The 27528-nt window shown below is 46.0% G+C and overlaps 1 protein-coding gene across 4 annotated transcripts in view; it reads right to left on the bottom strand.

Moving 5' to 3' along the window:
• Positions 1-27528, bottom strand: part of LARGE1 (LARGE xylosyl- and glucuronyltransferase 1) — a 633432-nt gene that overhangs the window by 469404 nt on the left and 136500 nt on the right. For all 4 annotated transcript variants that reach the window (XM_050745851.1, XM_050745855.1, XM_050745853.1 and 1 more), the window contains exon 2: positions 5059-5246. In XM_050745851.1, the coding sequence (XP_050601808.1) occupies positions 5059-5164 (106 nt within the window). In that variant the 5' untranslated portion in view covers positions 5165-5246. The remainder of the gene's footprint in view (positions 1-5058; positions 5247-27528) is intronic.

Below are 27528 nucleotides of genomic sequence, written 5' to 3'. Positions count from 1 at the left end.
GGAAGAGCAGGTGGGAAGAGCAGAGCCCACAGAGGGCGATGTACGCCAGGACTTACAGGAATCCGGCGTGGCTGGGCAGAGGATGCCAGATGATGGGAGGCAGGATGGTGGGGGTTAGGGGATGGGCCAGAGGGGCTGAGAAGGAGCAGAGAGGTGCTGTGATTTAGCACTGAGGACTCTGAAGAACGAAGATGACCTGCAAGAAAGTGGGCTGTTGTGTTTAGTCCTAATCACAAAGGAGGAATGGCAGAGCCAGGGCGACAGCAGTGGTGAAAGCCGGGAAACAACCGACGCACCTACAAGGCCAAGCTTAGACTCAACAGGAGGTGGCATCCGAGACACGGAGTGAATGAAGGGAGACAAGGATTACTCCCAAGTTTAGGGCCTGAACAGCGTGGAGCTGGGAATGCTGACTGAGGTGTCAAGAGAAAGAAAGGTGGACTGGGAAAGAAAGAAAAAACAAGGAGTTGGGTTTGAGAACTAAGGGGTTAACGCACTAACAAAAACACCACCTGATGAGCGTCCTTCACCAGTGGTCACTGGGCCTTCGAAAGGTATCTCAAGGAATGGGAATCTCATCTCTTTCCCAGATGGTGAACACCATGCCTGACAACTGAGTTGCTGGAACAGGTGTTTTTTCTTACAGGGAGATAATGCCTGCCTCCCCATAACATTTATGCATTGATTCTGCTTCCACGCTTAGGAGCAAATCACAATAACTGACTCCCTCTTAGTGTCATAGTTCCCCTTAATCAGGGAAGAGTCTGGTCATTTTCAATTCACTTACATCAGATGTTAGAATCAGAAGCTTGAAGGCCGGGCGCGGTGGCTCACACCTGTAATCCCAGCACTTTGGGAGGCCGAGGCGGGCAGATCACGAGGTCGGGAGATCGAGACCATCCTGGCTAACACGGTGAAACTCCATCTCTACTAAAAATACAAAAAATTAGCCGGGCGTGGTGGCGGGCACCTGTAGTCCCAGCTACTCAGGAGGCTGAGGCAGGAGAATGGCGTGAACCCGGGAGGCGGAGGTTGCAGTGAGCTGAGATCGCGCCACCGCACTCCAGCCTGGGCGACAGAGCGAGACTCCGTCTCAAAAAAAAAAAAAAAAGCTCATAGGTAGAATGTCAGCGCCCTGCTGCGTACAGGCGACAATTTCATTTCACATTGGAAGAAAAGAAGGCCTAGCATGAAGAGCAAGTGTGCCCCAGATCACCCAGCTCCTCTGGCTGAGCTGATTTGAGATCCTGAGACAGCTGACCCCCTCCAGGGCTCTCTCAATATATCACGCTGTGGCGTGTAATCCAACTCCAAAACCCTATGCTGAGAGCATCCACATCTCGGAGGGAGTTCTTGGCTCTGCTCTCAGAAGATCCATTGAAATTAAACGGAGTCGAAAAATAAATAAACCCACGTAAAGTATGAATAGTATTTCCATGAATACAGGCAGCAACTCTGCCCCTTATTTATGGCTTCACCTGCCACAGAACCAAAAACTCAAGGGTGTCAATAAATGGATTGTGACATTGTTGTGATGTTTAATTACAGAGAAAATAATGTCTCTGCGGGCCCTTTGGGAAATGCACTGATGTCTGCGGCAACCGGCAGGGAGCTTCATGGAGGTATTATTGCCTTTGTGTTCTGACAAATACTCAGCCTTTCCCAGAGCCTCAGGATCTCTGGGTCAGGAGGGGTCAGATGGGTCACCTTGTGTAACTGCCCCTCTCGCTCAGCTCCCTCTCACGATACTGGACTTCTGTTTCTGCATCTCTCATGCCAGGTGTTTCACTACCCCCTGGGCAGCTCATTCCAGCTCTGGACAGAATGGTCCTCATTATGAGGAGCTTGACATCTGGCTCCTTGCCATGTCCCTCTGTAGGTTTGGGGCCACCAGAGCAATCCCAATGTCTCTTTCAGGGGACAGCCCTTTGTCTGTTTGCTGAAGCTAAGCATGTACACCCTGAGCCTCTGCTTCTCCAAGGTAAACATCCTCAATTCTTCACACCATTTCTTACATAAACGGATGTGAACAGGCTCTGTCACTCACCTGGATTTTCCTAAGTGTGCTGCCTCATCTAGATTGTCCTTACAGTGTAGAGTCCACAAATACAAATGCAGCAGCCCTAATGCACACTGACACTCAGTAACAGAAATCTGCTGCCTTTGTCATCCTAGCTAAAATACCGTGTTAACATGCCCACATCACCCAGTCCCTACTAAATGCAGCTTGTGATCTGGTCCCAAGCGTGGGGTTCATTCTAAAGGATCATGTTGATAGATACAGCATCTACACCCAGTCTGTCATGCTGCCTCAAAGTATTTTCATGATCTTTCCAGTTTCCCATAATCCATCTGCCAGTCTGGTCAAATTGCTCAGTTAGTGATCGCAGTCACTCCACTGGTCATGATGGTTCTAAGCTGCCTTCAAACTGACCATAAACACATCTAACCATAAACACAGACAGTTACGAATTGTCCATACTCCAGATCAACTTCTAATCTCTTCTCTTTGGGAAACCATGCCATTTGCCTTTGGTGGCCATCCCAGTCACCCAATCTCACCCCATGTGTTTTAAGCAACTCTCCATCATCCTGTGACCAGAAATAGGCACAGGGCTTCAAGTTAACAAAAAAGTACCAGCTTCCCTCACTACCCTCCCATAACCACAGTGACTGGTTTCAGGAGTTACCACAGGCAACAGAGGCACTATTAGGGAATTAGAAAAAGGAAAAAATCCTCTTTCTACTGGGGTTGGTGAGGACAGGATGCAAGCCTGAAACTTCCTCCATGTAGATAATGTCACCCTGAGAAAAACCAAGGCAGAGAAAAACAGAACAAAGGGATAGACAGAGATCTAGCTACAAAGCCCCTGGATCCAGCTCTGCCTGAAGCCTGCCCTATCTCTGAAATTACAAATCCTATTAACTATCAAATTCCCTTTTCACCAAAAATCAATTTGGGTTGGCTTTCTGCCAAAGAGTGCAAATCAAAATTCTGCAACTTTCCTCACCCAGACTATGTGACACCCTGTCAAATCCCTGACCAAAGTTTAATCACTCATTGAGGCCCCAATCTATAGCATGGTATTGCAGTTAAAAACTCAAGCTCTTGAGTCCAATCCGGGCTCCATGTTGACCGCCTTTGGGGCCATGGGCAGATCACTGAAGCTTATCTGCCTCATCCTCCCCATCTGTAAAATAGGCGTTATTAAATGTACCTGCCACAAAGAATCATTGTGAAGAAAGAGTGAACACATGTAAAAGTCCTTCTAACAATACCTGGCCTGTAGAAATACGCGAAATACTAGTTGTTTGTACTGTCGTCATCACTGTGATGACAGAATCACAGTGTCTGTCATCGTAGTCATTGTTATACCATTATTATTATTACCAGCTTAGTTAAAGTCAATGTTTTACTCATTAAACCTATACTAGCATGGGTACCTCTGCCTTCTTTTATAAAAAGGGCTTTTCCATGATCTCTGGGAGAATGTTTCTTTATATCAAGAACAACATCAACTTCCCTTCCCTCCTCTTTAGTCCCTTTTCCACAAACTTACCATCCACTGCCATGGCATAATTGACTCTATCTACCTGCTTAGATGAAGGTTCTGACTGCTCCAGGGATGCAGCTCAGGGGTGGGAACAGGGACAGGGGTGTGTCACCCGGCCTCAGCCCTGGGCTGAGCATCCTGAGCCCTCCCTGCTAGGCAGGCACACGGTTCCACCTTGTTTATATTCAGTCTAGCTAACTCAAGGCAAATCTCAGAAAGTGAAGTGGAGATCCTAATTAAAAGGTAGCCTTGAGCTGCCAATAAAATTATGCATAAAGGAAACGTTTAAAAACACAGTTGTGACTTCCTTGAGACAGATATTCATTTGAGATCTTCATTCTTAAATTCAAGTGTGGGGGTAAATAAAAATAAAGTAAGCTCTTCACCACTGCCGTTCCCCCTCTCTCTGAAGCCTAGAAAACCATCTTTGATAGGCAAAACATTGCACTGTATTTGAAATTGCTGGCTACAAAAATGGCAAGTCTTGCTGTTCCCACTGATTTCTGGAAAGTAGCAGGGATCATCATTTGTTTTTATTTCTTTGGGGAGAACAAATCTTTTGTTGCCTCCCTGTGCTGGGCCCATCATGTAACTGATCATCTTTCATCCCCAGCCCAGGCCTGACAGCTCCAACAACCCTCTCCCACAGCACCCTGCCTTCCTCCATCACAACGCAGATCGCAACATGCCGCAATGGTTTGTTAGCCTATCTGTCTCCTCCACTATCCTGTGAATCTCCAGATCTGTTATCTCCATATTCTCAGCACCAAGTTTAGTGCAGGCATCCAGTAACAACAACCACACAGCCAGGCGCGGTGGCTCACGCTTGTAATCCCAGTACTTTGGGAGGCCAAGGCGGGCAGATCACAAGGTCAAGAGATCGAGACCATCCTGGCCAACATGGTGAAACCCCGTTTCTACAAAAAATATAAGAATTAGCTGGGTTTGGTGGCAGGCGCCTGTAGTCCTAGCCACTCGGGAGGCTGAGGAAAGAGAATCGCTTGAACCTAGGAGGTGGGGGTTGGAGAGAGCCACAATCGCACCACTGCACTCCAGCCTGCTGACAGAGCGAGAGACCATCTCAAACAAAACAAAACAAAACAAAAAAACCCATACAAACAAACAAAAAACACCACCACCACGATGTTGAATGGGTGAATGAATGAATGAAAAGATGGACCAACTCTTGAAACATATGGCTCCATGAATAGCTCAGTAATTTCTCCAGGGCCCAACCTTTTCCCCCATTATCTACAAAGTAATTGACTTGATTTGACATTTCTGTACCCACTACCCTCCCACCGCAATATTTTGCTTGTTTTTCCCTTTTTCTCCTCACATTGTTGACTGCTGCCAACTACCCGTGTGACCCTAGACAAATCACTTCCCGTGACTGGAAATCCACATTCCCAATAGATGGCTTTGAGTTTCTTTGCTAGGGTTCTGTGACAGCTAATGTTCCCTTTCTTCCCACCTTCCCTCTCACTTTGGCTTCCACTCTTACCTTCGAAGCTCCCAGAAAACAGGTAAATCCAGGTGATGGCTGGGATGCAGAGAAGACTCAACGAGGCAGCCAAGAATTTCCGTCTCCCCCTGCAGATTCCCAGCATCCTCTCGGAAGTGGCAATCCCTAATCCCAGAGCCGTTTCTCTGTCTGGAGCATGAAGTCCTCGGCCTCCCTCATAATACTTTCTGAAAGGAAGAGCAAAGAGGAAGGCCTGAGTTCTTAGCACTGGAGATGGATGTAAGTTACGGAAGAGAAATATCTCAGAGATCCCGAAAGGGGTTTGACGGATCTAGGCTTCCTGCTAACCTTTCACCCCAAGAGATGATGCTACAGTCTCGCAGTCTTCAAAAATGGGACAATAAATAAATAAGTAAATGACAAAAACTGTGAGATCTCTCTCTCACACGCATGCACACACACACACGCATGCACACACACACGCATGCACACACACACGCATGCACACACACGCATGCACACACACACACGCATGCACACACACACACACATGCACACACACACACGCACACTTTATAGTACAGGTTAACTTTGGGACCTGAACTAACATACTTAAAGGAGCATTTAGTTAGCACCTATTATGTACCATGTATGAACTATGTGCTGTGTTTCAAAAAAAGACTAGAATATGCTGGGCGCGGTGGCTTACTCCTGTAATCTCAGCACTTTGGGAGGTTGAGATGAGTGGATCACTTGAGATCAGGAGTTCAAGACCAGCTGGTCAACATGGTGAAACCCCATCTGTACTAAAAATACAAAAATGAGCTGGGCATGGTGGCATGCCTGCAGTCCCAGCTACTCGGGAGGCTGAGGCACGAGAATCGCTTGAACCTGGGAGGCGGAGGTTGCAGTGAGCCGAGATGGCGCCACTGCACTCCAGCCTGGGTGACAAAGCGACACTTCATCTCAAAAAAAAAAAAAAAAAAAAAAAAAAAAAAAAAGAATACTAGAACAGAGAACGGATTCAAAAAGTGTAGTCTAATGAGATAGATCAACAGAAAAGATCTATGAGAACCCCAAGCTGAGATCTGCATGGACCACTCTGGAAGGGCAGATAAAGGTGCTGACTGCCCTGTGTGTGGTCAGGATGGCAGAGCGGTTCCAGCATTCTGGGCAGAAGAGACTGAGAAAGGCACTGGTAATCGACTAAAGAGCACATGCCAAGGCAAGGAGATGGGAGAGGCCACCACCTCCATCTGCGTGGGACTGTACCCTAATCACAGCTGAAAGCTTAAATACACTCACTAAGGACTGTCTTCACAGCTTCCACCTTCAACACGGAAGAAGAGGTCCAGAGAATCACAGAAACCATTAAAACATGCAGAGAAGGGATAAGAACAAACGGATAGCCTGGGGAGGGCATATCCTCAGACCATGGCAGCAGACTGGCCGTGATGTATCACCGGAAGAGGGAGCAGGTCAGTGCAGACACAGTGGACAGCCCATGATCTTTCACCTGAATATTTGACCAGGGAATTGTGAAACCTACAAAGGAGTTAAAAAACCAATGGACCCTAAGACCTCATCTCTACCCACCTCCTAACATAGGAGTCACGCTGACTATAGGTGGAAAGAAAGATAAACCCACATAGTGCCTCCCTAACAGAGCGGAACTCACCCATTGCACATAGCTATAAAAGGCCTCAGATTCCCAAGGAACAGATGTCTATAAAACAGCTGGCTTGGTTCTCCCCTTCTATATTCCCAAATGCATCCCTCCCTCTTGGGTAACCCTTATACCGCCATGACGAAGGTCTGGTTGAACTGACTCCTTTCCTCACCAGCCTTAGCATTTCCAGAAGACGGGTACCCGCCCCATCAGATCCACCTAGCATTCTTTAAGACTTAGCATATTGCCTGTCAGCTGCAGGTGCCTGACAACCGTCTGCTAAATGAATACATGGAATCACATTCTATCCAGAGGCCACCCTCTCAAGCTTCAGGAGTTTATGTTCGGCGAGCAACCGACAATAAACACCTAACTGAGCCGATCACAACTGTCAACACTGAGCCTGCCTCTGCAACCACTCTGACACGGTTTTCTAAATGGCCTTCTTTTGGAACAGATGAAAGACCACAGGGCTGGAGGGTGTAGACTAGAAAGTAAAACTGAAAAAAGCAACATCCTTTTGAACAGAGAATGTTGACTTGAAAAAAGTCCCCTCTAGGGAATGTTCATTCTAAAGCATGGAAAACAAACCCTACGTACACATTCCACTAGTCACAGAGAATGAGAACCACCAAGACCCGTGAATCTCTTAGGAGAAGGAAGTGCAGGAAAAGAGGGCTGTGCAGTTAGATAAAGGTGGGTTCAAGCCTAGATGCTGCACTCGGCTGGCTGTGACCTTGACAAGTCCCCTGTCTCTGGATAAACTTCCTTATTCATCTATAAATTGAGATGACACCCTTTATCTTGGAGGGTTGCTTCGAGGCTCAAATGAGAGCCCTTGATGAAGTGCTTACCAAAGATATTTTAAGTACATTTCAGGGGCGATCCTTCCTTCCTGGAAGGCAGAAAAGCAGCCTTAATGAGGTTTGTTTTGTTTGTTTTTCCTTTTTGGAGACAGAGACTTGCTCTGTCGCCTGGCTAGAGTACAGTGGTGCGATTTTGGCTCATTGCAACCTCTGCCTCCCGTGTTTAAGCGATTCTCCTGCCTCAGCCTCCTGAGTAGCTGGGATTACAGGCACACGCCACCACGTCCAGCTAATTTTCGTATTTTCAGTAGAGATGGGGTTTCACCATGTTGGCCAAGATGGTCTCAATATCTTGACCTTGTGATCCATCCACCTCAGCCTCCCAAAGTGCTGGGATTATAGGCGTGAGCCACCACACCCGGCCCTTAATGAGGTTTTTCTCTTTCTCCACTCCCTCACTTCTCCCACGGCGTTGGGTAGGAAACAGATCCCAAAAAATAGGTATTGCCCAATAGGCCAGATAGGTGATTTACACCTGAAGGATCCACCTACTCAATTCTCCTATGAGAGTTACCATTCTCCCTAGGGATCTGTGAGGGGTTGGTTCAGGAACCCCCACAGATACCAAAATCCACAGATGGCTCAAGTCCCTCATATAAATGGGCATAGTATTTGCATATAACCTACACCTATCCTCCTATATACTTTACTCTAAATCATCTCTAGATTACTTATAATACCTAATGCAGGCCGGGCATGGTGGCTCATGCCTATAATCCCAGCACTCTGGGATGCTGAGGTGGGTAGATCACCTGAGGTCAGGAGTTTGAGACCAAGGCAGGTGGATCACCTGAGGTCAGGAGTTTGAGACCAGCCTGGCCAATACAGAGAAACCCTGTTTCTACTAAAAATGCAAGAATTAGCCAGGTGTGATGGCGTGCACCTGTAATCCCAGCTACTCGGGAAGCTGAGGCAGGAGAATCACTTGAACCCGGGAGGCGGAGGTTACAGTGAGCCGAGATTGTGCCACCGCACTCCAGCCTGGGCAACAAGAGCAAGACTCCCTCTCAAAATAGTAATAAGAATAATACATTTTTTAAAAACTTAGCCGGGCGCGGTGGCTCACGCCTGTAATCCCAGCACTTTGGGAGGCCGAGGCGGGCGGATCACAAGGTCAGGAGATCGAGACCACGGTGAAACCCCGTCTCTACTAAAAATACAAAAAATTAGCCGGGCGCGGTTGTGGGCGCCTGTAGTCCCAGCTACTCGGGAGGCTGAGGCAGGAGAATGGCGTGAACCCGGGAGGCGGAGCTTGCAGTGAGCCGAGATCGCGCCACTGCACTCCAGCCTGGGCTGGGCGACAGAGCGAGACTCCGTCTCAAAAAAAAAAAAAAAAAAAAAAAAAATTAACAAAAAAATGCTGAATGCAATGTGAATGCGACATAGTTATACTGTATCGTTTAGAGAATGACAAAAAAGTCTGCACATGTTCAGTACAGATGCAACCATCCGTTTTTTTTTCCTGTAGATTTTCTTTTTTTTTTTTTGAGACAGAGTCTCGCTCTATCACCCAGGCTGGAGTGTAGCGGTGCCATCTCAGCTCACTGCAAGCTCCGCCTCCTGGGTTCACGCCAATCTCCTGCCTCAGCCTCCCGAGTTGCTGGGACTACAGGCGCCCGCCACCACGCCCAGCTAATTTTTGTATTTTTAGTAGAGACGGGGTTTCACTGTGGTCTCGAACTTCTGACCTTGTGATCCGCCCGCCTCGCCTCCCAAGGTGCTGGGATTACAGGCGTGAGCCACCGCACCTGGCCTTTTTCCTGAAGATTTTCAATTGCAGTTGGTTGAATCTGTGAATGTGAAAGCCTCTGATATGAAGGGCTGACTGTATCACAACATTCAAATCGCAATTTTTGTTTTCACAGTTTACTTACAGCAATAAGTCAAGGCAACTAGCAGTAAGCAGCACTTCTATGTCAAGTACTTTTCTGTATTTTTCGCATATAACTGCTTATGTAATTCTCAAAATAACCTATGAGATAAACACTATTTCCAGTCCCCACTGTATGGATGGGAAAATTAAGGCCTAGAGAGATTAATTAACTGGCCAAGGATTACACACTACTAGTTAGAGGCAAAAGCACCTGAGGCTCTGCTCTCCCTCAGCAATTGATCCTAAGAGAACTCTTGCCAGACGGCATTTTTCCTTTTGCTTTAACCCAAATCCTTCATATTGAATATTATGATTATTTCTTTCCCAGGGTCAAATATATCATAACTGTTCACTCTCATTCCAGAAAAAAGTACAAAAGAAAGACATTAAAAAGCTGCAGACTAGGGTTGTGCACAGTGGCTAACACCTGAAATCCCAGCACTTTGGCAGGCTGAGGCAGACGGATCACCTGAGGTCAGGAGTTCGAGACCAGCCTGGCCAACATGATGAAACCCCATCTCTACTGAAAAATATAAAAATTGTGGTGGTGCGCACCTGTAATCCCAGCGACTCAGGAGGCAGAGGCAGGAGAATCATTTGAACCTGGGAGGTAGAGATTGCAGTGAGCCGAGATCACGCAATTGCACTCCAGCCTGCGCAACAAGAGCAAAACTCCATCTCAAAAAAAAAAAAAAAAAAAAAAAAAAAAAGGAAAAAAAAGCTATAGATAAATTGTAAAGGAAGGGAGGAGGATAGGAACTGAACTCATTTGGCATTAATAATATTCAAATAACACTGGGAAAAAAAACTCTTTAATAAAACACTTACTTTTCTCTTCCCCTCTCTCCATCTGCAAAAGTTAATATCAACACATACAATGTGTACAAAGTTTTGAAACAGAATCTATGGTGGTTTCCCTTTTATGATAACACGGGCATCTGAAATTAAACCCAGCAGGTAAAAAATATTCCTTCACGGATTTCACTTTTAAATGACACCTCTGTGCACTAAAAACACATTTTTAAGAAAAATCTCAATCTATATCAGAAGTTACTCCAGGAAGTCAACACAGAAATCAACGCAAGAAGAATGGAAGGAAGAAACAGGAGGTTGGCTGGAAATTACATCCCAAACATGGGCAAATGTTGGCGAATTAACTGGGAAAACCAACTTCTAACCTGCTCTCTCCCTACTGCTGCCTGGTGCGAGGGAGGCCTCCCCACCTGTTAACCCAGGTGTCTAAGAGTCATCCCTAAACACCTCTCCCTCAACTCCAACATCCAACTCTTCGGCCAAGCTGGCCAACTCCTCCTCCTAAACATGTACTCCATCTGTCATCTCCCACCTGTCTTTTTTTTTTTTTTTTTTTTTTTTTTTTTGAGACGGAGTCTTGCTCTGTCGCCCAGGCTGGAGTGCAGTGGCCAGATCTCAGCTCACTGCAAGCTCCGCCTCCCGGGTTCACGCCATTCTCCTGCCTCAGCCTCCGGAGTAGCTGGGAGTACAGGCGCCCGCCACCTCGCCCGGCTAGTTTTTTTGTATTTTTTTAGTAGAGACGGGGTTTCACCATGTTAGCTAGGATGGTCTTGATCTTGTGACCTCGTGATCCGCCCGTCTCGGCCTCCCAAAGTGCTGGGATTACAGGCTTGAGCCACCGCGCCCGGCCCTCCCACCTGTCTTAACCAACGAAATTTACATTTATGAAGAACATTGTATGAACCCAAAAAAAATCACCATGATCTGTTTGTTTTGTTTTTGTTTGAGACAGGGTTTCACTCTTGTGGCACAGGCTGGAGTGCAATGGCGTGATCTCAGCTCATCGCCTCCCAGGTTCACGTGATTCTCCTGCCTCAGCCTCCCAAATAGCTGGGATTACAGGCGCCCGCCACCACGTCCAGCTACTTTTTGTATTTTTAGTAGAGACAGGGTTTCACCATGTTAGCCAGGCTGGTCTCAAACTCCTGATTTCAGGTGATCCACCTGCCTCGGTCTCCCAAAGTGCTGGAATTACAAGTGTGAGCCACCATGCCTGGCTGATCTGTTAAACTACAAATACAGAATTCAAAGCTAAATGTATTATATAATGCAATCACAAATATCCTTCAGTCCAAAGCCATAAATTTTATATATGTGTACAAATACCTACATACCGATATACGAAAAAAAGGCTTAAATGTTGTAAATTATCTTTTGGTATAGAATATGACTAATTTCAACACATTTATATATATGTGTATATATACACACACACACACATATATATATATACTTCCTGAAATTTTATACAAGAAGCCTACATCGCTTTTTTTTTTTTTTTTGTGACAGAGTCTCTCTCTGTTGCCCAGGCTGGAGTGCAGTGGCGCGATCTCAGCTCATTGCAAGCTCCGCCTCCCGGGTTCATGCCATTCTCCTGCCTCAGCCTCCCGAGTAGCTGGGACTACAGGTGTCCACTACAACGCCCGGCTAATTTTTTGTATTTTTAGTAGAGACGGGGTTTCACCGTGTTAGCCAGGATGGTCTCGATCTCCTGGCCTCATGATCCGCCCGCCTTGGCCTTCCAAAGTGCTGGGATTACAGGCGTGAGCCACCGCACCCAGCCTGCATTGCTTTTATAATTTGAACGTTATTTAAAAATTGGCCAGGCACAGTGGCTCACACCTGTAATCTCAGCACTCTGGGATGCTGAGGCAGGTGGATCACCTGACACCAGGTGTTCAAGACCAGCCTGGGCAGCATGGTGAAACGCTGTCTCTACTAAAAAAAAAAAAAAAAAATTCAGCTGGGCACAGTGGTGCATGCCTGTAATCCCAGCTACTGGAGAGGCTGAGGCAAGAGAATCGCTTGAACGTGGGAGGCGGAGGTTACAGTGAGCTGACAGCTTGCCACTGCACTCCAGCCTGGGTGACAGAGCGAGACTCAATCTCATAAATAAATGTTATTTAAAAGTTTTGATCTCTACATCTTAATTATATTGCTTGCAATTCAAAATACCTCAGCACAGACAGTATAAAATATATACATGTGTATATATATGTGTGTATATATACATATATAAGCATATATATATATAAGCTTTAATTTACAAGTTCAGTGCAGCGAGTTAACATCTCTCGTGTCCTAATTGGGAATACACCCTCCAGGGATGGCTGGTTACCATTTGAGAGACTCCAGTCAGAAGCCTACATTTCAAGCATGTGCTCCAGCTATCTCTTGTCAGCACCAGAGGCTGTCTTTTAATTAGCATCATGGATGTTAGAAATGATTTTTTCATGGGTGTTCGAGATGTGTGGATTGTCTAGAAACACTGCACATGAAGAAGGAATAAAAATCTAAGAAAAAATATATATACACACATACACACAAACACACGTATATGTGGGGAACAAAATGACTCAAACTCTTCAGAGTTGCTTAGGATTCCAAACTGATTCTAGATGCATATAACAGTTGGAGGATTTGGACCACGGATTCTAACTAGAAGATTGCCTGAATCCTGCCACTGTCATATTGTCACTCATCTTCAGTGAACCTTTCTTACAAGGTGCTGTCCCAGCACCTGAAAGAGAAAGAGCTGGACATCACCGAGGTTTTGTTATAAAACAGGTCCTATAGGCCGGGTGCGGTGGCTGACGCCTGTAATCCCAACACTTTCGGAGGCCAAGGCAGGTGAATCACAAGGTCAGGAGATCGAGACCATTCTGGCTAACACAGTGAAACCCCATCTCTACTAAAAATACAAAAAATTAGCCAGGTGTGGTGGCAGGTGCCTGCAGTCCCAGCTACTCGGGAGGCTGAGGCAGGAGAATGGCATGAACCCAGCAGGCGGAGCTTGCAGTGAGTCGGGATCACACTGCTGTACCCCAGCCTGGGCGACAGAGCGAGACTCCGTCTCAAAAAACAAAACAAAACAAACAAACAAGAAACCGGTCCTACAGCAGATGGATCATTGAAAGATGTTCGCTTTATTATCATTATTTGTATTACTGCCATTATTATTTTCCCAATGCACACCCTTACCCAAGGTGCACACTCTCCCGTGCACGCACACACACACAGACACACACAGTCTCCTGCCCTGCCTACTGTATTCTGGACGTCTTTCCTCCTCTCTGGGACCTCAGTAGAATCAAGTCTTCACTGCTTCTATAGGACCTCTCTATCTAGTCCTGAAGGCTCTCCCTTTTAGTTACTCAACTCCAACAGGAGTCAGCAGCACACTCCTAATCACTTAATTATCTTCTAATCATTTCCTGTGCATTACTTAATCTCTCTTCATTGCACTAAAACTCCTTCAGGGCAAAGGATCTAGGGTTAGTTTCAAGCCTCTCCCTGAGACCAGCATCTAAGACCACGGAACGTTTACACTAACCCATCTCTACTCAAAGGTGTTGGTCCTTGAACCAACAGCCATCAGCATCAGCTGATCTCTTCAGATATGCAGAATCTCAGGCCTCACCCTAGCCCCACTGAATCAGAATTGGCATTTTAACAAGATCTCAGGTGATTCATGTATACATGAGTGTCTGAGAAGCCTGTACTAAAGCACTTAGTAAATAACTGGTTCATAAACAGAGCTGGCTGCCCCTTCTCCTCTCCGCTCCCCGCTTCACCAGAGCAGGAATCCGCCAGGGCAGTAGGGCAAACTGTTCACATCCTAGACTTCCTTGATTGCAAATTTGTTACAACAGCTTTCTGAGACATGAAAGCAGAGTTTCTAAACACGTGCCTTTTTCTAACTAAACAAAAACATCTATGGACTAGGGTTGGCTCTGATGATGTGCTGGACTTCTCATCAAAAACTTCCCCCACACGTGAATACTGACTGAACGGCACCAGCACCACCCACTTCATTACACCCACCGTACCAAAGGGAAAACTGAGACTAAGAGAGGCTAAAGACACCGATGTAGTGGTGGGAAACCCTGGCACTCAAATTCTCGTATTGTTTCCTTTACGGTCTGTCTCCCCTATCAGACCATTAATGTCACAAGGGCAGGGACTTGTCCATTTTGCCCACTGCTGCCTTGTTCATTACTGGCACAGTATCTAGCGTATAGAAAAGAAGCTGATCAATAAATATTTATTGAATGGATCAATGACTGTCTCCATCACGGCAGCAGTCTCCCTGGATATTCATTACCATACAAACTACTCCAATCGCACAACACCCCTCAAGCCCACCCTTCCCCTCCAAGCCCATCTATGGAATGCCGTGGAACTTCTACTATGAGATCAGAAAACTCCTCTGTATATCCAACTTCCTTCCTCTCACGTCATTCCACCTCTTGCTTTTATGTGACAATGGAGCTGACCCCTAAATCACTGCTTCCCCTAAAAGAAAGATCTGCTCCCCTCTTGCAAAGCATGTACCCAGCTAAGGGATAGCAAATGGGTCTCTGTCCTTCTGGCTTCCAGCTGTCTCTACTGGATCCTCCTGCCACTCTCTCTTATGAAGACCCCTGTTCCCACTGTGGCTCACCATCATCCTGTCCTTGGCAACTACTGGTCACAGCTCTCATTCTTGCTTTTAGGCCAATAGGTTATAGTAATTGATTTCACATAAGAACAGCATATTTCAGGCCTACAATTTCCATTTAATATCAGCAAAAATAATCTGTATGGAAAACCCAAAAGCAACCATAGAACATAATACATAAAATGCGCAAATGTACTTCAAAATGCAAGTTATTCTACGGCATTAGCAAGGTAGAACATCACAGATATTAAGGAATCAACCTCATTGTCGCTAATAATCTTTTTGCATATATAGCCAATGCAAATGTACGAATTACAACTTAAGTGTTGATGTTAAAACGTGTAACACATCCTCAGATCATTTATTTGAAGATAAATAAATGAAGAAAATAATGTCATGTTTATGTTTCATTATTTAAGAAAGTCTTCAGCTCATTTCTAACGCTTCATAAAGCATTGCACTGATAACGTATGTGTGGCCAGGACAAACTGTTCCCTGAACTTAAAAGGTGAAAGACATGCCAGGCAAAGTGGCTCATGCCTATAATCCCAACATTTGGGAGGGCAAAGGGGGAAGAACTGCTTGAGGCCAGGAGTTCAAGACCAGCCTGGGCAACACAGAGAGACCTTCTATCTCTAAAGAAATGTAAAGACTTTAGCTGGGCGTGGCGGCATCTGCCTGTAGTCACAGCTACTCCGGAGGCTGAGGGAGGATGATCGCTTCAGTAAAGAGTTTGAGGTTGCAGTGAGCTAAAAATCACACCACTGCACTCCAGCCTGGGCAACAGAGTGAGACCCTATCTCTAAAAAAGAAAAAAGAAAAAAAGGTGAAAGGCAACATCCTATATTGCTATTGCAGATGAAAAATATATGTGTGTGTATGTGTGTGCATGTGTGTTTGTGTACATACAATCCCCATATCACACACAAGCAATCACCCATAATCTATAAGGGGAGGTCATTTACTCCTCCCATTCTCGATAACCGTAATCTCCGCATGACCATTTTCACATTCTTCCTCCCCTCCACTCACTTTCGTGATGAAAATGCCCATCCAAAATACCTGCCACTTCACATGAACCACGCTCGCATTCTAGGCCTTGTCACCCAAAGCAGCACAACCTGCATAGTTTCAAATGTCAATATCCCCCACAATCCCCCACAGTCCCACTGCCAGCCCTCTAGCGCTACAATTGCACAGATATTATTTACTGTCATCATGACCCCCAATCCACTGCCCTTCTTTATCACACTCTCTATCCAGGTCTAGTTTTTTGTTTGTTTGTTTGTTTTTTGTATTCTCTCTTGTTCGGTTTAGATGCTGCCACGGTTCGTTACTATAATCCCCTTCTGTAAGCACTCGCCCCTCCCTTGGCCCTTTTTGTTTCAGACTGCACTAGCCTGGGAAAATCCAATGCTTCAGATGAACGCAACTCTCCTTGCTCTTCACAGCTTTACGTGTGAAGCCAAACGGGGTAGGAAATCACACTATCAGGCTGGCAGGTATGTTTCAGTTAATCATTTCTGATTTCAAATGGGCAGTCAACTGCTCAGAAATGCTACTGCCTTTCTCCAGTAAGCTCACTTCTCCAACCTCTGAGATACTTATTTCATAGTTTTTTTTCCTCAAACCTCTTCCGTCCTGAATGATAAATTTCAGGAGTATTCCAGGATTCAATGTGGGGTCCACACTTTCTAGTCCTCCCTAGGTGAAAACCCCCATGCCAACAGCTTGCAAAACAATCTCCAGGCTGACAACTCCTATATTCCCCCCTGTAGCTCTGGCCTCTCTTCTTGGCTCCAGGTCCATGTGTAAAATGACCTTCTTCCTATATACCCACTGGATAAATCCGCATGCGTCTCAGACCTCAACTCCTGATTTCCTCCTCCAAACCTGCTCCAGAATGGGCAGTATCATTGACTCCATTGCTCAAGCCACATATATGGGAGCCATTCTCAATTCCTCACGAGTAACAGCTCATCTTGGGCAATCCACGCATCCTCCAATTCAGGCAAATTTCTGCTATTCCATGCCTCGGATACATCTTCCTCTCTCCATTTCTCCTGCCACTATATGAATCGAAGCTACCATTGCCCCATGCCCATGGCTTCTGCATTAGCAGCCTCATTCAAACTCCGCTTGAAATCACTCCCTGTTGGCTGGGCGCGGTGGCTCACGCCTGTAATCCCAGCACTTTGGGAGGCCGAAGCGGGCGAATCACGAGGTCAGGAGATCGAGACCATCCTGGCTAACACAGTGAAATCCCGTCTTTACTAAAAATACAAAACAATTAGCCAGGCGTGGTGGTGGGCGCCCGTAGTCCCAGCTAGTCGAGAGGCTTAGGCAAGGAGAATGGCGTGAACGTGGGAGGTGGAGGTTGCAGTGAGCCAAGATCGCGCCACTGCACTCCAGCCTTGGCAACAGAGCGAGATTCTGTCTCAAAAAAAAAAAAAAGGAAATTACTCAGTGTTTCTTATCAACTCTTAAATCCAAACTCTTTGTTCCACCTAGAAGCACCTGGCTTGACCTCGATCTCTCCGACCTCGTCTCTGGCCACTCTTCTCTGCTCTACTCCAGCCACCCTGACCCCTTCACTTCTGGAATATGCCTCCGCGTCTTTGCGAGTGCGCTCCCTGTGCCTGAAATGCTTATGTTGGGCTCTTTGCTGGACTGCATCCTTATCCCTCTAGACTAGATCTTGAATGCTGTCGACTCAGAGAACCCTTCCCAGACAATCCTGTGCCTCAGTAGCCCCCTCCCCGCCTTTGTCCATCGCCATGCTGCGATCGTTTCGTTCATAGTACTCAGCAGATTTCTACATTAAACAATTATTTGATTACTTGCTTAATAGCTGCTGCGCCCACTAGATTTTGATCTCTACTTGGGCACAAACCATGACTACTTTATATTCAAGGTATATTCAGACACATGAGAAGCAGTCAGGGAGTATCTGCAGAATGAATGAATGAACTAATGAACAAACGAACGAATGTGCCACCGTCAGGCAGCCTGCAGTCACTCTTGTACTGCTCCAATAAACCCTTACAAACAAAGGTCCAGGAACTAGCTGTCCGACTGTACAACATCTGTAACATGAGAAATGAAATCCACGCAGCATCCCACAGAGGTCCCTGTGGCAATGAAGTACTGCCCCTCAAACACCCTCTCGTACATGTGAGGTCATTTGCAAAGTTCACTTTCGTAACTTTCTCTCCTTCTCCCTGCTCCATGGGAATGACCACGCAGGAAGTAACTGGTGCCTCCCTCTGGGTCCGGGGCCACACGAGGGTCTCTGTAGAATTTCCTCCCTGAAGGTGATCCTGTGGCCTGTCAAACTGGCACTCCCTAATGGCACTTGGCCTTGGAGGGACCATTAAAAAATTCATCGTGTAAACTCTAATTTAAAGGCCGCATGCAATATGCTCTCAGACAAACACTGAAAACTTCGAGTTCACTATGTTGAAAAGACCACAAGGGTCCACTCCTGCCAACTCAGTTTGTCTTGATCCTGCTGTGAAGTCAAATTCTCTGGCTGCAGAGAAATATGTACATTTGCCCTCGAAACCACTGTGACGTCACAGATGGGGGCAGTGGCCCCCCTGAGGCATCCAACACAGTCCTCAACCACCCATTTTCATAGAGCACTGCAGTCAAGACACATTACTCGTCACCTGAGTTTTGCCCATCTTGTCTCTGTTATAAGACAAGCAAACTCCAACGCACAGTTTGCATTTCACACGGGCCTCACAGCATTTACAAAGCTCTGGGAGTCAGGAAACCTGGCCTCAAGCATCAGCTCTGCAGATACAAGCTGCAGGAGCCTGGCAACTGATTCGTTATCCTGGAGCCTCCCATCATTTTTCTGGGAAAGCCCATGGCAATATCAGGCACTCGTGGTTGTTCCAAGGATTGCAAGAGATCAAATGAAATCCAAAATGCGATTATAAAACAATATGAGATGCTATGTAGTATTAATATGACTAAAATAAACTGATTGACTATAGCTGCTCGACTGATCAAAACCTAAGGACAGTACAGACACTACTGTTTCCTTGCTTTGATAACCACAAATCAGGTGTGAGGCGGGGAGGATGTGCCCTGATTCTGCCTCAAGGCTGTGTGTCTTGGAAAAGGAAGGAGTATTGAAAAAGGAAAGAATACTTTTACATATACTAGAAGGCAGGGGGAACTCCTCCAAACACATTATTCAATATGTTACTGCTCTTTTTGAAGGAACTATATCCATTTTTCAAAAGAGATCATCCCCATGAAATAAATTATGTCTCAAAATTTAGCACCAGGAAATGATTCTCTCCTAAGAGTCAATAGGCTTCCTTAGATAAGACAATGGCCATTCTTACAAAACTTACGTTCTTCTCCATAGTCGACTTAAAAAAAGGGTTAAAAAAATAGGAGATATTAATCTTTTTTGTTTCTTTTTTTGAGACAGAGTCTTGCTCTGTGGCCCAGGCTGGAGTGAAGTGGCATGATCTCGGCTCACTGCAAGCTCTACCTCCCAGGTTCAAGCAATTCTCCTGACTCAGTCTCCCGAGTAGCTGGGATTACAGGCGCGTGCCAACACACCCAACTAATTTTTCTATTTTTAGTAGAGATGGGGTTTCACCATGTTGGCAAGGCTAGTCTCGAACTCCTGACCTCAGGTGATCCATCCGCCTTGGCGTCCCAAAGTGCTGGGATTAGAGGCGTCAGCCACCACGCCCAGCCAGACATTAATCTTAATATTTTATTTAACCTAGTATGCTTAACATATTAGCATGTTAACATGTAATCAATACAAAGCATCACTAATGAGATGCTTTAGTTCTTTTTCTCATCTCAGTCTTCACAGAACGCATCTTATCTTATCATTGACAGCACATCTCAGTTGGAAGCAGCCACGTTTCAAGTGCTTAAGAGCCACATGGGCTAGTGGCCACAGTGCTGGACTGTGTAGGTTTCAGTATTTTCCAAACCTTTACATCTGACTGTTTGAGAATGGAGTTGAGGCAGAGAGCCCAGGAAGCTCTGCCGTAATACAGGCTGGATAAATAGCAGTAGGAGTTAGTGGCAGCAGAACTATAGAGAACCGGATTTAACTGGATGTGACAGTACTTCGGAAAGAAGAAAACATTTATTGGGCAACTAGGATAGCCAGGTACCATACTGACACTCTCTCATGGCCTTAATTCACTCGGCTTTTACAATCCATCTGTGCGACTGCACTTAACAGAGAAGGGCACCGAGGTTCAAAGAGGTTAAGTGGCTTAGGTCCCACAGCTGTAAGAGAGATGCTGGGAATAACCCCAAGATTTCTGGCTTCAAATTGAATGTGCTTCTCTCAACATGGTAGCAAAAGCCTCCAAAATCTGATCCCTGTCAACCTCACCTTTCCAGCTTCATACCCTGGCACGGTCCAAATCATGCCTTCTAATCCAGGAACACCACATGGGCAAAGCTGCTATGTGGCCTCACACTTCTCTGCCTTTCCACCTGCTGCCTCTTTTAACTGCTAGACTTTCCCACACCAACTCTGCTTTTCCCCATGGGGAGCCTCTAAGTCAGTGGTTCTCAATAGGGGGTAATTTACCCCCAGGGGACATTTGGCAATGTGGAGACAATTTTGATTATTAAGACTGGGGGCTACTAAAAATGCAAAAAATTAGCCGGGTGAGGCGGCGGGCGCCTGTAGTGGGGCTTGGCTAACCCGGGAGGCACTTGCAGTGGCTCATGCACTGTAATCCCCAGCACTTTGGGCACTTTGGGAGGCTGAGGTGGGTGGATCACCTGAGGTCAGGAGTTCGAGACTAGCCTGGCCAACATGGTGAAACCCTGTCTCTACTAAAAAATATAAAAATTGTGGTGGTGCGCACCTGTAATCCCAGCGACTCGGGAGGCTGAGGCAGGAGAATCACTTGAACCCGGGAGGCAGAGGTTGCAGTGACCCGAGATCGTGCCACTGCACTCCAGCCTGGGCAACAGAACAAGTCGCTGTCTTAAAAAAAAAAAAAAAAAAGACTCAGGAGGGTGGGATGCTACCGGCATTGAGTGGGTCGAGGTCAGGAACACTAATAAACATCTTACAAGGCAGAGGACGGTCTCACAACAAAGAAGGATTATGCCCCAGATGACAACAAGGCTCAGACTGGGAAACCCTGGTTTAAGGCAAGCACTTCTTCAGAGAGGACCCTTCCCTCACTGAAAGGCTCCAAGGATGTTTCAATCCAGCACAGGCACAAAACATGACCCGCAAATGCACTGTGGTCATCTTTATCTTTTCCTCCAGAGTCATCTCCCTTGGCTTGGGGAAGTGAGGTCCATTGATCTGCATCCCAACGAGTTTTCTTAATTTCCACCCATTGTATTGTTTTCCACACAATCTGGATTGTGCTTTAAAAGGGCAGGAACTCAAGTTTAATTGAGCCACAGGTAGGCAGGTGGTGTGGACATTACTTCTAGCACAGAGCTCTCTCGGGGGTGACACAGGTACAGAAGCAAATGGGGAGAAAGAATGGAGACGTAATCAAAAATTTCCACTTACAATATTAACCTCTTTCAACAATGCATTGCCAAAGAGATCTTTAATGCAAATTTATCTTTCCTGAGGATATACCTTCTTCCCAGGGTTAGACTACAGCTTCAGGAAGGCTGATTTTTATGTTTTTCTTCTGAATGTTAAATCAGCCCTTAATCACATCCATGAGGCTACCTGTGAAGCCCTGCCTTGGAGTATTTCCATCTTCGTTCTTCTGATTTTCATTCTGGAAACGGACAATGTAAGCAGGCAGGCCTCACATTTCCATTCTGCTTAAGCAAATACTCATAAGCATTTCACAAGGACCCACACTGGGAAATGCACTTCGGTATTCCTTAGTGTTGAAGGGACCTGCCTTGTCTGATGTGCAGTGTATTGTTCCTCCAAGTTCCAAGGCCTAGGGAGATTTCATGTAAATATCTCTGGTGCCAAATGATACAGGGAAGACAGCTATTGCTTTACCTTTTCTCTACCTCTTGCCATTCACTACAGTCCACAAGGAGCCTAGTGACTGGGGTACACGGCTAGGCCAGGTCCAGGGCTGGAGAATGGGGATGCAGACGTGGACAGGACATGGGCCCCTGCTCTTGAGGGGCCTTAAGAGAGTGTACGGGACACTCCAGCAGACACAAACACCACAAACATGAACGTAAGTCGGGAGCCAGGGACACATGACTCTCAGGGAAAAATGAGCTGAGCCAGAGGATGGCACAATTTCAAAAGAGTGAGAAGGACAGAGAAGTCATTCCTGGCAGAAAGAACCACTAGAAAAAATGAAAGGCCTGGAACCAGGGTGTGGCAACCAACCGCTCCTTCCAGAAGAAAAGGTACAGGGAACACTCAGATAATGGGACTGGGACAGGACTTGAATGCTCAGTGAAGGAGAATTTGAACTTCTTTCCACAGCCCCTAGGGAGCCACTGGAGATTCCTGAGCCGGAATGATGGGATCTGTGCTTAAGACAATCAATGGCCAGGCATGGTGGCTCACACCTGTAATCCCAGCACTTGGGGAAGCTGAGACTAGACGATCCCATGAGCCCAGGAGTTCAAGACTAGCCTGGGCTACAACGTGAGACCTCATCTCTACAAAAAAGATTGTACCAAATTAAATTAGCCAGGTGTGGTGCCACATGTCTGTAGTCTCAGCTACTTGAGAGGCCAAGGTGGAATGATCGTTTGAACCCAGGAGGTTAAGGCTGCAGTAAGCCACGATGGTACCACTGCACTCCAGCCTGGGCAACAGAGAGGGAGGGAGGGGAGGGGAAGGGGAAGGGGAAGGGGAAGGGGAAGGGGAAGGCAGACGAAGGGAAGGCAGGTGAAGGGAGGGAAGGAGGGAGGGAGGGAGGACTAATGACCCTGAGGCAGAGCACTAGAAAGGCTTGTTTAGGTGAAGGCCCAAAGGCCAATGTGAAACTTTCTTCTGGGATGCCCTTCTGGGGGCCCTCCCAACAGTCATGCCCCTGTTTTGGGGGGCTTTCCTTGTTAACACATTGCAGATTCAGTCACACAGGGTAACACTATGCTGAGGAGTGGGGCCTCTAGCTGCAGGGGATAAACCATGACTGGTCTCATGCTTTAGAGCAACATCTCCTTTGCCTGGAATTGGTTCAGGGATGACCTGTGACACAGTTCTAGTTATGAGGTGCAATGAAAGGAGAAGTCATCAAAGTGTCACCAAAGCCACTACAGGAGGAAGACAGTCAGGAAAGAAATTCTTTTAGACAGATGGAAACATTAGTTGCCTCAGGTCATAGAAAAAGTCTGTGTAAAGATAAAGCACAGATTCTGAAGGGACTCTTGATTCCAAGAACCTTGAATTGTACCATGTGATGGTTTCCGAGAGTAATGCCCTTTAACCCTTGTTTCAATGTCCCCCTGATTTGAGCCACATAAATATCCTTGTGGTAAGATGGGCTTTTTCTTTTTACTGCGGCAAAATACACGACATAAAATTAACCATTTTAACAAGTACAATTCAGTGGCATTTAGTACATTCACAATGTTGAGCAACCACTCCTTTATCTAATTCTAAAACATTTCCATCAATCTGAAACAAAGTCACCTCCCATTTTCCCTTATTCCTCGTCCCTGGCAACCAACGTCTGCTTTCGGACTCTACAGAGTTAGCAGTTCTGTATATTGCATGTACGTGGGACCATTCAACACGTGGCCTTCTGTGTCTGGCTCCTGTCACTCAGCATCACGTGCCCGAAGTTTATCCGTGTTGTAGCACTTGTCAGCACTTGTCACACAGCATCCTTTCTTTTTTTTTTTTTTATTTCGAGAAAGAGTCTCACTCTGTTGCCCAGAGTGGAGTGTAGTGGTGCGATCTGGGCTCACTGCACCCTCCGTCTCTTAAGTTCAAGCAATTCTCCTGCCTCAGCCTCCCCAGTGGCTGGGATTACAGGTGCACGCCACCAAGCCCAGCTGATTTTTGTATTTTTAGTACAGATGGGGTTTCCCCATGTTGGCCAGGCTGGTCTCAAACTCTCGACCTCGGGTGATCCACTGGCCTCGGCCTCCCAAAGTGCTGGGATTACAAGTGTGAGCCACCGTGCCTGGCCTGGCATCCTGTTTCACAGCTGATTCACATGGATATGCCACATTTGGTTTATCCTTTCATCAGGTGATATTATATTTGGTATGCTTTTACTTTGGACCACCATGAATAGTTTTGCTACAAACATCTGTGTGTGAGTACTTGTTCGAGAAGAATGCCTTTTCTTAAGGTTACCTAAATCTCTTTGATCTGCATACATGGGATTTATCTTTGTTATTATTGATGCTAAATTTCTAGAACCTAGCACATAAGGAGCTCAAGGAATGGTAGCTATTTCATTATATATGTCTGGCTCTACGGTGGGTGTTAAATCCACCCCAAACTCCTAATATTTGTCTCTCATTATTTCACCCATTATCGTACAGATTAGACAAGCACAGCTCAGGGTGGGTTAAATAATATGCCATATATCACACACAATAGTATGGGACAGAACCAGGATTAATCATGGTAGAAACATACCTAGCTTGCAATCTGGCACCCAGCAGCTCTACAGTGAGAAGTAATTAAGTTCTTAGTGACAGTCTGATAATTTTAAAACAGAAGGCCGGGTGTGGTAGCTCACGCCTGTAATCTCAGCACTTTGGGAGGCTGAGGTGGGTGGATCACCAGAGGTCAAGAGTTGGAGACCAGCCTGTCCAACACAGTGAAACCCCATCTGTACTAAAAATACAAAAATAGCCAGGTGTGGAGGTGTGGTGGCTTATGCTGTAATCCCAGCTACTTGGGAGGCTGAGGCAGAAGAACTGCTTGAACCCAGGAGGCAGAGGTTGCAGTGAGCCGAGGTCGCGCCACTGCACTCTGGCCTGGGCAACAAGAGCAAAACTCCGTCTCAAAAAAATAAAAAAAATTTTAAAAAGAACTAGAGGGTGGTAAGAAGGTACAGTCTACTATATCCTCCTCTCGTAATTCTACTTTCATGGCACAGAATGTTTACTAGGCTCCTGTATCAGTTTGCCAGGGCTGCTGTAACAAAAGTGCTACAAACTGCGTGGCTTAAACAGTAGAAATTTGTCTCACAGTTCTGTAGGCCAGATGTTCAAGATCATGGTGTGAACAAGGGCACGCTCACTCTCAACACACTAGGGAAAGATCTGTTCCAGGCCTCTCTCCTAGCTCCTGGTAGGACCTTAGCTTGTGGCAACACAACTCCAATCTTCACGTGGCATTCTGCCTGTGTGCACATCTGTGTCCAAACTTCCCCTGTTATAAGGACACTGCTCATAATGGATTAAGGACCCACCTGGCTCCAGTATGACCTCAACTAATCGCATCTGCAACAACCCGATTTCCAAATAAGGTCACATTCTGAGGCACTGAGGGTTGGAATTTCAACATATGAATTCTGGAGACAGAATTCAATCTGTAACAGTTACCTGCACCATCGAGTAAAAGACAAGAGTAAACCACAGTGAGACGGAGTCAAAAAGAGGCATTTCAGTTCCACGAGGCCAGTGACACCCAGTCCCCAGCAGCCCCTGTCGAAGAGCAGCGGGACTGACTCCAGGCAGCTGGAGGATGGACAGGACGGCCTGGACGGCTGCCACAGGCCTCAACATTCTGAATGGTGTGAAAGAAGGAACACGAAGCAAAGCTTCAGGAAATCTCAGTCAGCGACTATGACCCTGATGAACACAGCCTCTCTGAATCTCAGCATCCAAATTAAAATAACTGTGGGTTCAATAACTGATCTCTAACATCTAACACACAGCATCTGCTTATCCATTCCAAAATCCATCAGGAGATATAAATTGCTCCTCTGCAGCAGTGCAAAACTATTTAGGGCTTAGAACAATTTCTTGCTTTCCTTGCTGCAGCTAAGAACTTTTAGCTAATGTTCTTGCAACCTTCAAAGTTACAGAGTGAGTCTCAGGCATCCTCCCGGCCTCTACACAAAATCAAATTGTTTAGATATATCTCACTCACGCAACACATTAGACAGATGTAGCACCTAAAGTAAACAGTCTGGTTAACAAGTGCTAGGTCATCAGTTGTGGGGCTGTCAGTAGAACCCAGTAACTGTGACAGCACACAAAGGTGCCCCCGTCTTAGAAGTCAAGCTAAACGCTTTCCATTTTTATCACCCAATTCATAACCCTGTTGCCTGGTTTTAAGAATCAATAGCCTGGTGGTTTTGGCATCCAATAAATTTGTCTTAGTTTGGACGTTTTTCATTTCCCATGCCACTTGAAGAGAGCAGGGTAAAGCAAATTGCTCTTCTCACAGCATTTGCTTTTCCAAATCTGTAATTTCACACTGACGGCTGGGTGCGGTGGTTCACACCTGTAATCTCAGCACTTTGGGAGGCCGAGATGGGTAGATCACCTGAGGTCAGGAGTTCAAGACCAGCCTGGCCAACACGGGGTGAAACCCCGTCTATACTAAAAATACAACTATTAGCCGGGCATGGTGGTGGGTGCCTGTAATCCCAGCTACTTGGGAGGCTGAGGCAGGAGAATCACTTGAACCTAGGGAGGTGGAGGTTGAAGTGAGATGAGATTACGCCACCGAATTCCAGTCTGGGCGACAGAACGAGACTCTGTCTTAAAAAAAAAAAAAAAAAAATCACACTGACGTGTTCCAGAAACTAGTGAAAGCAAAGAGGAAAGAATGCAGACAGCAGAAGCCCCATCCAAAGACCAAAAACAGCTTCCAACTGAGATCATTTAAGACAACTCACTGAACAAGTTCCATCTGAGCAAATGTCAACTGGTCTACCCCAGGGTGACCCATCACTCACTTAGCAAATAATATTTATCTAGCACTTAGTATGTGCCAAACCCTGTGTGAAGTAATTTACGTAAGTGACCTCATTAGTCCATAAATGCCACTGCTTTATGCACACGCACAAATAGATACACATAAGATATTTATTTCTATATTTAAAGAGTACACTGATAAAAATAGAAAGCAATGCCAGCTCCGTGGATAACAGAAAGCAGCAAGAGACTGAAAGAATCAGCACATGGTAAAAGAAAATCAGTGTGTGTGTGTGTGTGTGTGTGTGTGTGTGTGTGTGTGTATTTAAGCCTGAAAAAGAGCCTGGGGAGGAGGTAGTTCTCTAACACAATGTAAATGATCTGTATGGGGAAAATGAGGCTCAAAGAATTGGCATGTCCAGAGTTAGCCGGAGGGCAAAGGACAGAATTAAGTCTGGAGTCCAAGTTCTTGTTTTTGGGTTCTGCTGTTTCTGTTTTATCTTCCTCCTCCTCCTCAAATCAACTATTTTTAAAAATGTTTAAAGGACTAAAATATGGCAAGGTTCATGACTGCGAAGCATTTAAGATGGGAGGGAGAGTAACCCTTTATGACTCAGCCAGTCCAAATCCACAGAGACAGAACATGGTTATCAGGAGCTGGGAGAAGAGGAGAGTGGCAGTGACTGATAACGCATATGGGGTTTCTTTTGGGAGTGAGGAAAATGTTCTGGAATTAGTTGTGACAATCACACAACCTTGTGAAAATACTAAAAACCAGTGAATTGTACACTATATGAACTGCACATTTTAAACACGTATTTAAATGTGTTCTTGT

This window comes from Macaca thibetana, chromosome 10 (genome assembly GCF_024542745.1).
Source record: "Macaca thibetana thibetana isolate TM-01 chromosome 10, ASM2454274v1, whole genome shotgun sequence".
In the NCBI taxonomy this organism is placed as follows: Eukaryota; Metazoa; Chordata; class Mammalia; order Primates; family Cercopithecidae; genus Macaca; species Macaca thibetana.
The sequence above is the reverse complement of the archived record's forward strand: the minus strand, read 5'-3'. Positions and strand labels throughout refer to the sequence as shown.